The 13,323-nt window shown below is 34.7% G+C and overlaps 1 protein-coding gene across 5 annotated transcripts in view; it reads right to left on the reverse strand.

Annotated features, from left to right (window-relative positions):
- Window positions 1–13,323, reverse strand: part of LOC148939079 (Fanconi anemia group A protein homolog) — a 79,118-nt gene that overhangs the window by 43,821 nt on the left and 21,974 nt on the right. For 3 of the 5 annotated variants that reach the window (XM_089107294.1, XM_089107295.1, XM_089107292.1), the window contains exons 2-5: window positions 8,058–8,128; window positions 6,664–6,872; window positions 3,549–3,748; window positions 310–451 (exon numbers count right to left, since the gene is read on the reverse strand). In XM_089107294.1, the coding sequence (XP_088963420.1) occupies window positions 310–451; window positions 3,549–3,748; window positions 6,664–6,872; window positions 8,058–8,128 (622 nt within the window). Of the gene's footprint in view, window positions 1–309; window positions 452–3,548; window positions 3,749–6,663; window positions 6,873–8,057; window positions 8,129–13,154; window positions 13,300–13,323 lie in introns of all 5 variants that reach the window. The other 2 variants (XM_089107291.1, XM_089107290.1) reach the window with 1 other exon arrangement.

Genomic DNA, 13,323 nt, shown 5'->3' on the forward strand with positions numbered 1-13,323 from the left:
ACAATTACTTTAACGTCCTCAACAAACAAGTTTTGTAAAGGATGCTCTGTTTCAGAGATGATTCAAAACTAAAGAAAAGCCATTGAAAAAATGATTCATAGATTACAAAAATTGAAAAAAAAACACTGAACTAAGTGAAAATAAAGAACAGGCTGCATGCAAAATGTGGTAACTATGATTACTCTGCATATTATGAATTAAGAATTGTTCCTTAACATGTTTCCTTCTCTCCGGGTATTTCTCTAGGCTAATATCATTAATTCGAATATTAACTTAGCCTACGAGGTAGTGAGTAAATAATATTGGTACCTTTAAGGATCGATGAACTCTTACTGAAGCGCAGTAAAAATGCCGAAAAAGAAACAAGGACATTCCGCCAATTGATTTCTTGTGCTTCCAATATTTCATTGAAGACACAAAGAATCTCTTCTGATTCAAAGGGAATCATAAGCTAGAACAAAATAGCTTTTAAGACTACACTGATTTTCCATCATAGATCATGGTTGTAGCAATGGTTGCAACCTGGTAAAGAACACACCACGGCCCATAATAACCAAAAATTTAAAAACACTTCTTAACCGAATTGTCTAGTGAGGAAAAATTGTCATTTATAGCTGATTCGGGAATAATAATTATTATTTAGATTAGCCGTAATCGTAAACATTTGCTTCGAAAATACGCAATAGAAATAGGTAAATATAGGTAATAACTGGTTATACTGACAATCAGCCAAGTACAATTTGCGCGGATACTTGACTAGGTGTCAATTTCTAGACTTAATCATTATATACCAACACAACTTGCTTCTTCTTTCAAAAGCAGCTCTGATTTTTCCAAAGTGATGATAGCTAGGAATTTATGTTTAGATAAGGACACGTGTTAACGGTACTTAACTAACATGTCCTTTTCCATAAACTGGCCACATCAAATACACATTCTAGACGTTGGGCTTGTTGGTACACCTCGTGAGTTGACCTAAAAATCACTGAACCAACCGAATGAAAAATTTTCTAGAAGATGTTTTCTAGGAAGGCAACCGAAAACTATGTTTTACCCATTGTTGGGAGGACGGAATGTCCCGTTTTTGGCACTCACTTCATGGAACTTGGAAACTCATTCAGAAAAGGTATCCAACCCCAAAGAATAGCCTTAAAGTCCTAAAGGATACTTGGTCACTTTTAGTTGGATCTTTTGAGGAAGAGGGAAGAATGGGTTCTCGAGAGGTCAGGGAAAACTTTTGAGCTCACAGGAAATTTCTGTCTGTTTTGCTTTATTTGTCTAGGACTGTCTGTTTTCCATTACATCTAGATAATTGGGACCACTTGTTTTGTCACTGGGGGACTCTATTTTTTTTTCCAGGAATTTATCTTTACAAGCGGATTTTGGCCATATCAAAAAAAATAATAATCGCGTATTGCTGTATTGGGTTGGGACAGTCTGTTTGTTCGTCTGGTAGGGAGACTTAAGAAGTTTCATCTTAATGTCGAAGTCTTTCAGTTTTCCTTCTCATTAAAAGTCATTCATCTTACCCAGAATTTAAGTTTTGACAAAAATTACCTTTTGTTTCTTTCCCATTTTCTTTATTTGCTTGTTTTACTAATTTTTGGTTTTGACATGGTTCTGTAAGTCTGAAAATGGTTCCTAAAGATTTAGTTCTATTTCTGGTTATGTTCATTGACATAGAAATAATTCTTCTTTATCCTGTGTTTCATTTTCTGTCTTAGTTTAGTAAAAGGAAAACCACATTGTAAATATTATCATAATAGATAGAAAATGTATCTGTTTTATTTGTCTGTTTGTTTAACATCAATAACTGATATAAAAGCGTCAAAACACATCAAAATACGCTTAAAACCACACACTTGTTACAAAAAAAACTTTAAGAAATAAAATATATTGAAACAAAATTTCAAAATCTATCGAAACCACCATACCATTTCGTAAATACGAATAAAAGGCAAAAAGAGCAATACAAAACCTGGCATAGAACATAAAATTTCAGCAAAAAATAATAAACATAAGGAAGCTCAAAGCGCAGTCGAACATAATGTCCCGATACAACTTTCAGCCGTGAAAGCGACGATACGCTTGTTTGTTTTAAAATCATGCAGATCCGGACGGTTAAAGTGCAATTAAACATTACACATACTTCGATTTTTATGACACTACTTATAGCCGTGGCAGCAATGATATGCTTGTTTGTTTTAAAATCATGCAGATCCAGACGGTCAAAGTGCAATTACACATTACACATACTTCGATTTTTCAGACACGACTGAGAGCGGAGGCAGCAATGATATGCTATTGGGTTCTAAAATCATGAACATCCACACGGTTAAAGTGCACTTAATAATTACACCAAATTAGATTCTTATGACACTACTTTTAGCCGTGGCAGCAATGATACGCTTTTTGGTTTTAAAATCATTAAGATCTACATGGTCAAAGTGCACTTACACATTACACATACTTAGATTTTTATGATACGACTTAGAGCGGAGGCAGCAACGATACGCTAATCTATTCTAACTACATGAGTTCAGCCGAGGGACAGCAACAACACCCTAAATTCTTCAAAAATAAGATACAAAAATACACAAAAAATACACATAATTCCTTATGTATTAGTGCACGTTTAGGCCCATAGTGATAGCAGATTCTAGTTACATCGCAGCCTCCTCTGTTTTTCCGCTTTGTATTCTGGCGCATACTTCTCAAGTTTTTGTTGCAATGGACTTGTAATTTGTTTCCAGATCTGCTTTTGACCAGAGTGATTTGAGGCTCAAAGGTTTGATGTGAAATGTTATTTCATAGTTGGTATAAATCATGAATATAATAAACACCAATTATACAGATATTAAATACTAGCATATAAAAAGTGTGTCATACCTGAATATATAGAAAATCAACTCTGGTCTTTTTTCACGGGTTCAAATAAACTATAAAAATTTTTATAAATCTTATAAATGATTCCTCTTCATGCAGTCTGCCTACTCTGCTCCTGTGTGTTCGTCTTGCCCCCCCCCCCCCTCTTACTCTCACTTCCGTTTTTCTTTCTCAATTTCTCTATCCTCTTTCCACGTCTTTGACTCTTTATCGATATTACCATATCTATTAAGGTAGTTTTTCTGCAAAGGTATTCAGTATCATACTTTTTAAAAGAAGAAGAAGAATTTTACTAGTGCAAATTACGGCGAAAATTGGTACAGCCTCGTGTAGTGATACTGTTGAGATCAAAGACTCTAAAGTGGTACTTTTGTTAGAAGAAAATAAATTTTACCATCACAATTTATGGTGGAAATTAGCCCGGCCAGGCATTGTGATACTGAAATCAGATTTTCCGCCATAAATGATTGGCCATAGGAAACAATTTAAAAGAAGAATAATTTTACTAACTTGGCTTACAATTTACCCAACTTAGCATTGTTATGCTTACTGAGATCGAAGTTTATGCAAAAGATTCGTAAGTGGTAATTTTGTTAGAAGAAAAAGAACTACAAGCAGAATCTATGGCGGAAATTAGCCTAGCCTGGCATTGTGATACTTACTGAGATCAGCGTTTCTGCAACCAATGGCTGGACATAGAAGAAACTCCAGGAACTTTGTTCAACAAATGCGTTGACAATCTTTATGTCCGGTGTTAAGGTCAGCAGATATTTAATAATCCGAGGGAATAGTCTTTTCAGGCTCTTTTTCGTGACACAAGGATGCTGCAACATTACAAGACATGGATTGAGACCAACCTCACCTTGAAAGAGACCAAGCAATTTAGATGGACGCAAAAAATAGAGACAAGTTAAGTCCTCAAGGGGGAGTAACAAACCCACACAGACGGGATTTTGATACATCCAAGGATCATTAAAGTACTTCCATGTCACGAACAATTATTGAGAACAATACTAAAATCTGCGGTGATCACTCCTCTGGCTTGGATAGTTTACTTTTCTGTAGTTTTCACTTATATTTATATGAATCAATTGAACAAAAAAGTGAAATGTACAGGCAGTCATTGAGGAATCCCCTAATTCCTCAAATTGTTTTAAAGGTATAAGAAATTATAAGCGTCTTTTATGCTAGGCATATCGGAGTCTTTTAGGGTAAATCCTTGCTCTTCGACCATGACCAATATAGCTGACAGTCCGAGGCGGTTACACGGCATGTCGTCGTGGCCCGAACTTTGCTTATCCAACCTATGCTAAGCATAACAAAAATGTTTCCAAGGTTTGTCCAATGATATATAAACTGATTCACTAAAAAATGCATATTACATAATCTAATATACTTATTAGGCTGCGTAGCTAATCTAAAGGATATCATATGAAAGCTCAGAATAGATGCATATTGATAAACTGAATAATGTATCCACATTTAGCCGTTAGATGTAGGTAAATACTCAAGTTTAAGTTTCTCAATTTAAAATTATTTTACTCAATAAATATAAAAAACTCTACAATCCCAAAAAATTACAAAGGGCCAAGAGGGCCGTTGACTGGGGAAAAAAAACAAAAAAAATAACAACTACATATTGTACTGTTTTAGATAACTGTTATATACTGTTCTAGATTCTGAAATTCCCCGTGAGAGAGAGGCTCTAGATGGTTCAACTAAATAAACTACCGTTGAATTGACAGGGTCTCAAACAACAATAAACAATCTTTCATTATGAAATTCGCTGTAGATGACTGAACTACAACATTTCAGAGTGGCAGAGAGATTGTAGATGATTGAACAAAAACACTTGCCTGCTTGTTTTTATAAATCTGAGCTGGTACAGGTATTGGTTAATGTGGATTCAAGTCAAAAGTCCAGGAGGCAGTGGGTGGTCCGCCAGCCACTGATTAAATCCGAGAGATGGCGTTTTTCACTAAGAAATAGTTTAGTTACAGTATGGAATAAGTTTGGTAAAAATTGTAATCTATCTCTTCCCCTATCAACACCAAAAAAAAATAAAAAATTAAGGAATGCTTAATGAAGATGTAATTTGTTAATATGTGTGTGTATGTGTACATATATGTATGTGTATATTGCTATATGTCTGCGTATGTGCTTGTACATACATCTGTACGCCTCATTTGTATGGCGTGTTTGGGGAGGAGTTTGTCCGTCTTCCCCTGTTGATGAGTTGAATAAAGTTAGTATTTATTTTGTTTTGGGTGGGTTTAGGAGGCTGGAAAGGTGAATTATCTATTGTTTTGTTTTTTATTTGAGTAGTTTGAAATAGAAAATTGATGATTTTGGTTTAAATCTCTATAACTAGAATATTAGTAGAGGTACAATTAATTTAAATCTATGTGTTAAATATTTTTTGTTTCCGACTCTGTCGAATTTTCAATCTGTCGGAAATTTAATATGTTGTGTAAATATGGTATTATAATAAAACCTTGAAACCTTGAAACTCCCTGTGGATGACTGAACTACAACATTTCATAGTGGCAAAGAGATTGTAGATGATTGAACAAAACACTTACGAAGAGAATTTCCCACAAATACTACAAAAAGGAAAGAGTGGACTAGCAAATAATATACGTGTGCGGTTGCACTACAACATTTTGTAGCGGGAGAGAGGCTGTTGATGGTTGAACCAAAAATCTCACGGTGGCACCAAGAGCATTTCAGACATATACTACATCATGAAAACACTAGCAAGTACTTTCCTATGATGAAAAGTACTATTTTTTAAAGTAAAAAAAAAGAAACAATAACAAATTATTCTGTATTTGGCAGGAATAAAACATTTTATAGTGAGAGAGAGGTTGCAGATGGTTGAACTAAAAACTTTTACCGTGGCATCGGAAGAAATCCAAACAACTACTAAACAAAGAAAGCACAAGCAAATATATACAGCACATGACTCCACTAAATAGTTTTGCAGTAGGAGGGAGGTTGTAGGTGGCTGCCTTAAAACATCCTGTAGCGGGAGAGACTGTAGATGTTTGAATAAAACTTTAAGAGTGGCATATACAGCATTTCAAGCAAATAGTGCGCAAAGAAAATCACACACTAAAAAATGTATGGTGTTTGTGACTCCAAATATTCAGACTAATAACTATCTGTGTACCAAGTATCAATTATCATTAATGGTCATTTATTACTTATTATTATCTTCAACCTCGAATTACAGATAAGAACAATTTTAGTCCCCTGAAATGCTTACAATACATCAAAGTGGCTAACATTTTGGTGCAATATATCCTTCCATAGTAATACAAATTGCTATAATTTCTTGTTATCCATCATCCTGGAACGAAAATAGTAGCAAATAATAAACTATCATTAATGATAACAGATGCCTTTCCTAAAAATTCGAATCATAGCATATAATTTCATAACATAACGTGTCTAAAATATCATTATGATAACATACCTAATATAATACAGTGGCGTTGCTTGGGGTGGGGATAAGGGGGTGGATATCACTAGGTGCAGCCGGTGAGGGGGCGCAAAACTGATATTTCGTTTTTTTTTAAATAATATAATTTTCAGGTGCTTTCTGGGGTGGGAGGGGGGGGTAGGTAAAAGCCAACATTTTCCCCAGGCGCTGAAAACATGGCGTAATAGCACACTAGCAGTAACAACACAAACATAACAAAACCTATTTAAGTCCAGGAGGTAGGTGGACGGAAAATTTTGATTGGTGGAACAGAGAAAAGCAACAAAACAAACCTGACGTTATTTTTGTCCACCACTTTCGACAGATTGTGTCTAAAATTAATTTACAGTTACTGGCAACGACATCATCAAAAACTTGAAGGATCAGTAGTATTTCACATAGAATTTGGCCGAGGACCCATTTCCTTTCGTAAAAATCTTCAAAAAATCCATCCGCCATTGTTCTCGAAAAAGTGGCAAGTTTTTCAGCATTTCCAGATAATCTGAAAGAACAATAAAACAGAAGACTCACACGAAAAATTTAATGAAATCAATATATTAGTTTAATATAACATCACTTAGGAAACAACAGGGGTTCTAGGTTCTATCGAACCATCCCCAACATGTGAAAACGACTACTAATACGGACACCCATTGGGTCCCATCTGGATCTATATGGAGCACAATACCATAAGAGCTTTTGGTTGTGCAATAGCTAATAACAATCCACCCCCCATTGAATAGGGTGATATTGACCCTTCCCCAACTAAGGAAATGCTCCTGTCCCCCCTTTCCCTCGGTGTCATTCTATATTTTCAGTTTTTATTATTTTCTTTATTTATTAATCAGTATTTTAATTTAGCTCTTTTTTAAATAAAAACACCTTGTAAACGAGGAACTTAAAATTTGCTTGAAGGTCATCAAGCATTCTCAAAAGTAATCCCTACTTGTATGCCTACAATTTGTAAAATATGATTTTCAATCTGGATTTTAAATTATTTAATCAAACTTAAATATTATTATTATTGAATTTTGCAGAAATTTAAATATTGTGGTTTTAATTTCATCAATATTTTACGTGTTGCAGGTCTGATCCTAAAGTGGGTGGGGATGGCTGTTGAACCAGTCGGATTTTCTCAACAGGAGGGTTTTACAACACAAAAAAATCTAAATTTTTACGTCAAAATTTTCCAAAATTTGCAGGGGGAGGCGTCTTCGGGACAATTCTATATTCAGACAAATCAGTGTAGTCAAAGAATATATATTATTTATTCCTCCTGGTCCCCCCCATAGATTTCGAAATACCTTTTTGGGGGGGTTTTCCATTAAAAATGCCCTTTTTGGCATTATAGTAAAAAAAATACTTGTAGTTATTCAAATCATGCGAAAATTTGATATAAACACAAACATAGCAATTCTACTTGTGAGAGTTGTTTTTAAAACAAAAAAAAGACATTTATTTAACATTTACCTGAATTCTATCAATACTGCATAAAATTAAACAGAGTTGAAGAACTTTGTACCATCAGAACATCAATGGTAACCGTCGTTTCGAAATAATGAATCATGTTTATTTAAGAGTATTTGGACTTAACTTCTAAAAGACCAGGAATTTTTGGCCCCTTATAAAATTTCTGGTGTCACAATATCTGGAGACTTACAAGGACCATCAAGAAACTAGATCTTACCTTTCAATATATGAGTAGAATGACATTAATCGGCTTTCCGTGAGCTTAGCAATCAGCTCCAAAGGAACGTCCTGAAATAATAAGCACGTCCATAAACAATAAAGTCCGCAAGTCCAAAAACTAGTAAGTTTGTAGCTGTGAAACTGCATAACAAACAAAAGCGGAGGTATAAAGGAATTTTAAAATGTGACCCCTCGTAAAAATCCCATTATAAAATTAAATTTGACTTCCGAGCAAACAATACAAAAAACGTATCTCTTTTCAGACAATTTCTTTTCAGAAATACCTTAAAGCTGCCCCTGTGTTTTCTAGCTATACCCTTTATATAGCTGGTAAGCTACCTGTGCAACCCTGAGAAAACAATCGCTTAAAAACAACATTGTGATTGCTCTTTCAAATGTCACATTTTGATTAGATCTCTATGTATATTCATGGCTGGCTAAGGAGACTTTCTTGCCCCATCTTCTAGCTTCTATCTTAGAAAATTCTTTAAAAACTTCCATCTTCTACCTTAACAAACTGGTAAACACAATAACCTACTGATCAGAGCGATGCTCACGATCACTATTCATGCAAAATAAAAGCTATTGCGAAATCAAAATACTGAGCTTAAAATATAAAAGCTGATATGTTCTTGGAAAATGTTTAATTATTAGGTTCATACAAATCAAATTCTCAACCAAAAAATAATAATATAAGATAACATTTACTTCGAAGGCTATCACCAGCTCCAATAGAATCGAATTCCCTCCACGTGTTAAGTACAAAAAAAAATTAAAAAAAACAGAAAAAACAAATTAACAGAAAAGGCGAAACGAAAAACAACAATCAAAAACCTTAAAAATTAACTAAAACCGAAATGTATCATGCATGAAATGGTCCGTATAAAAATTTCAGGAATTCGATAAAATAGAGACTACACAAACAATAAAAAATAAGCTTTATACAATAAATGGAAAAAGGGAGGGGAACTATAATTATTTAACATGTAGTTTAGGCAAGATAAATACAAAGTTTTTCGATAAACCAGTATTACAAGCTAAAAGAAAGGCCGAATTCTAGTTTTAAATCTTAATAGTAAAAGAAACAATTAGAAATAATTGATAACTGAAAAAAGGCTTGCTTCAAAAACTAAACTGAAAAATAGAACTCAAAGCTTGAAAAAAAAACAGGGATGAGAATACATCATAAGGAGCAACACAAATAAAGAAAACTAAAAAAGAAAATGCCAATATAAAAGTTGGCAATAATTATTGTCATTCCCGATCAATCGAAAAGGAGATGAAGGAGCCCAATGAAGAACGGCTAAGGTACTACAAGACAAAGTGGATGAAAGTCCTTTAGAACCTCTCGGTAAAAGCAAGGATTGCCGAGTGAGTTGGAATTATGGAAGAAGTTAAGGAGGGGAGACGGGGCCTAGAAAGGATGTAAACATCAGGGAAAATGTCCTCAGTGTGGGAGTTGTAAATGTTGGATTTTGAAAAATTCAAGCAAATACTATCCCTCCTTTCTTCTAAGGTGGTAAGGCGTGTGGCTTTAAGGAGGAGGAAATATGGGATTTTACTCTCTTTGTAAACGAGCTTGAGCAAATGCTTCTGGACCGGCTCAAATTTTTTGCTAAGTTCACTAGAAAGACGTGTATGCTAGACTCGACATGCTTACTCCAGCAACAGCCTAACAAAAAAAAGTTAACTCGAAGGGAATGCATTACTGGACAACTAAACTTATTCAAGAGTTTAAACAAGTGCAGTTTAAACAATGCAATAGATTGTTTGACAATATTCAAAACCTGTACATGATTATTTGAAATTGGGACATCAAGACGTTTATCTCGTCTCATTAACAATTCCGATGGGATAGAGTTTTGAAAACCGGAAGTAGATTTCAAGAAATTTATAGAAATTATATATTTATGAATTTTTCTTTAAATTTTGTTTTTCATATTTAGATTCTTAGCTTCATCCAAAACATGGGTTAGGATTTCATGGGGGCCACTTTTAATATACCAATGGCAAAACTGAATGATTGACATATTTTCATCATCGGGAACTATTTTCTTTAACCATTACTAGGAATAAAAGGGTTCCCAGAAAAGATCCTTGAGGCATTCCACAGTAAATAGGAGGAGGTTAAAGAATATATTTTTGTATTTTACTACTTGTGACCTATTTGAGAAGAATGAAATTAAAATGTTTACTCAGAGAGGGCCAAGTTCAAAGTTATTCAGTAATAAGCAAAACAGGATTTTATGGTCAACCAAACTGATTGACCGGTTGATTTCTGGAGGTCAAATAAGACAAGGTTTAGCCAAACCTTTGGTTTGTATAGTAATATTGGCCAAGGGACAAGGTTTGGCTAACCTTGGTCTGGTTGACTAGCCTATAGTTAACCTATAGGGTGACTAACCTTCGGTTGGTTTGGTTGACTAACCTATAGTCAACCAAACCAAAAGCTTTCTGGAGGTCAAATAAGACAAGGTTTAGCCACACCAAGGTTTTGACTATTTAAGATAGAATGTACCAAGTGCACAAGGTGATGGGTGTTGGAAGTTTTTCTTAAGTTACCAAATAGTTGGACATCACTACGTGGGCAAACTTTAACCTTGAGCCAATTACAAAGGAAACCTTTATAAAGTTTCAAAACAACTGGTGTAATGAGGCGTACATTGAAAAAACTCAATACAAAAATTTCTTTGTGACAAGTGTTACACAACAATGTTTCCAGCAACCTGGGAACTTAATACATCGACTTGGTTGAAAACATTTGCTAAACATTAAGCAATTTTATCTGAAAACAATTTATTTAAACCAATTAATATCTAAGGGACAAGTTCTTGATTTTCTAAGCTTTTGGATTGTAATTATAACATTGGAGGGAGAAATTAGGAGGAAGGAGGCATTGGGAGAAAAAGTTGGACATGGGCCAGTGAATGGGAGAAGACTTTGATAATAGAGCGAAATACATGTTCGACATTGGTAGTCTTAGTCAAGTGTTCAGGGAGGTGAAAATTAATTTCAGAAGGGTTTTTGCTACATATCGCTTTAATTTTCCTGAAATATCGCTTAAGCTTATTAGAATAGAGATTCTTAACATTGTTTTTATAATACAGAGCAGCTAATCTTCTATTATTTTTTTTTATCAGGAGGTTTTTTAGACTTTTATCCTGTGTTGCACGGCTGTTCGAACAGGTTTATCATTTTTCTTATAAGTGTTTTAAATTCTTCATTAGAATAAGGTTTATTATTTGAGGACATTTTCAATTTTTTTCTCGAAAATATGATTCATAATTACTCGTCAAAAAATCTTGGAGATACAAACCCTTGAGGTCAACATATACACATATGTTTGATACACAGGGAACAACTTTTCCGTGGTAATTCAAGAGCAAATTTTGTGAAGTCCTGAGTCGGTTAGAGGTCAATAAATGATTTCAGTAATTGTGAAGGATTATTTGACTTTAAAAGCCGTAGATAGAAATAGGCTATAAAGATAACTGCTCACACCATGGGAGGGGTCATAAAAGAGACGGGCTTATAAAAACTTGATAGGTTTGTACATACTAAATCGAGAATAGCTGGCCTTTGGTTGTCAGGACAGCCTTGCCTTTGGTACAATTTTTTTTAAATTAAAAGTCTAACAGGTAAGATCAAGTTTTAAGTCGTTTGCGTTACCTAACAGGAAAGTGCCAGCATTTGGTATTTTGGTACTACATAGTCTGTAATTTTCCAATAAAATTTGTTTTGTCTGTATTTCTCTGGTTAGGTGAATAACAAAAATATAACAGGATAATTAGGTTAAAAGGACGCGGAAAGACTTTAGGTCAAATGAACATCCATATTATTTCATAAAAGGGAGTTAAATATGGAATCAACATTCCAAATGGATAATAAATCGTTATAGATGAAGAAAAGATTTCCGCCACCCTGCTTACTCAGGGGGTAGTTTTTGGGCCTTAGTTAAATAAACTGGGAAAAAGTTACAATTTGTGACATTTGTGAGGCTTGAGCTTGTACTTCGGTAACAGTGATTATAACTAATCTACATATTTTTGACAGAGTCTAATTCAGCTACTTTTCCAAAGTTAAGGCTCTTGGCGTTGCTTCACAAAAGTTTTGGGAATTTAATACGGGCAGTAAAAGCACCATTTTTACACATAGCTTTCTTGGGATAGCAATTGAAGCAGTATGGTTAGTGGGATTGATGTCGGTGGCCAGAGTAGGACAATCAGAACATGGAATAAGGAACTTCGTCTATTTCGAGATAACAATTAGAGTCAGCTTGGGTTGTAGAGTGTTTTTTTTTGGGAAGCTACACTGGGCCTGAGGAGAAAATGCAACACTGATAAATTTTTGGGGTTAAATAATCATCATGACAGGGGTCAACAGGGGCTTGGTGACAATTCGACATAAAGAAGACAAAGGTTCAAAAGAGGAAGGATCTAGTTGGTGATTAGGGTCCCTTATAAGATCTCAGGAGAACTAATCGCATCAGTTATGGGGTAACTCAAGTCAACAAAATCCTTTCAAACCTGGGTCATATGCACAGGAATGTATATGAACAGGCATTCGCAGAGGGAAACAGGTTTCAAGAAGCTTCAAAGCGTGCTTTTTTAGGCATGGTCTTTCAAACAAATACTTGAGTGGTTTCCCCAGCCCTTCCTTGTGTGTATATATTTTCTGGCCTAGATGTATATAGGCCTCTTCCAAGGGAGGCACGGGAGACATGAATTTGGACAGTCCATTCCTTTAGCATGAATTTTTCCAAAAAAGGGGAGCGATGGGTCCTGTACCTACAGTGATCCTTGTAGGTTCAAATATCATGTCCTTATGCATTCTATTATGTTTTCTCCCAGAATTTACCAGAGGGATTGTAAAGAGGTTGCTCTCCCAAGATGATTCCACCATGGAAGATCCGTCAAGATTCGTCTGGGGAAAAACATTCACTCCTTGCATAGCTATGCTTCTAATAGTTATTCTTCTTGTGCCTAACAGGCCATTAGGCCTCCAAAGAAAAAAAAATTAACAGCCTTTTTAATGGTTTCAGCAAAATTTACAGTCAACAGGATACCCTGTTCAATAGAACCAAAAAAAAACTTACATCTTTCAAAATGTTTGCTGCATTTATAAGAAAACCATTTTTGAGTAAAATCTTTGAATCTAACAACCATAGTCTGAGAGCTACTCTTGATTTGTGGACGAGTTCATATTTCTTCATATAATTTTCGTCACCAATAACATTAAGACTATAAAAGAAAAATATAAACATT

The sequence above is a fragment of the Artemia sp. Qi Xiang Cuo genome, unplaced genomic scaffold (assembly GCF_049724085.1).
Source record: "Artemia sp. Qi Xiang Cuo unplaced genomic scaffold, ASM4972408v1 HiC_scaffold_22, whole genome shotgun sequence".
In the NCBI taxonomy this organism is placed as follows: Eukaryota; Metazoa; Arthropoda; class Branchiopoda; order Anostraca; family Artemiidae; genus Artemia; species Artemia sp. Qi Xiang Cuo.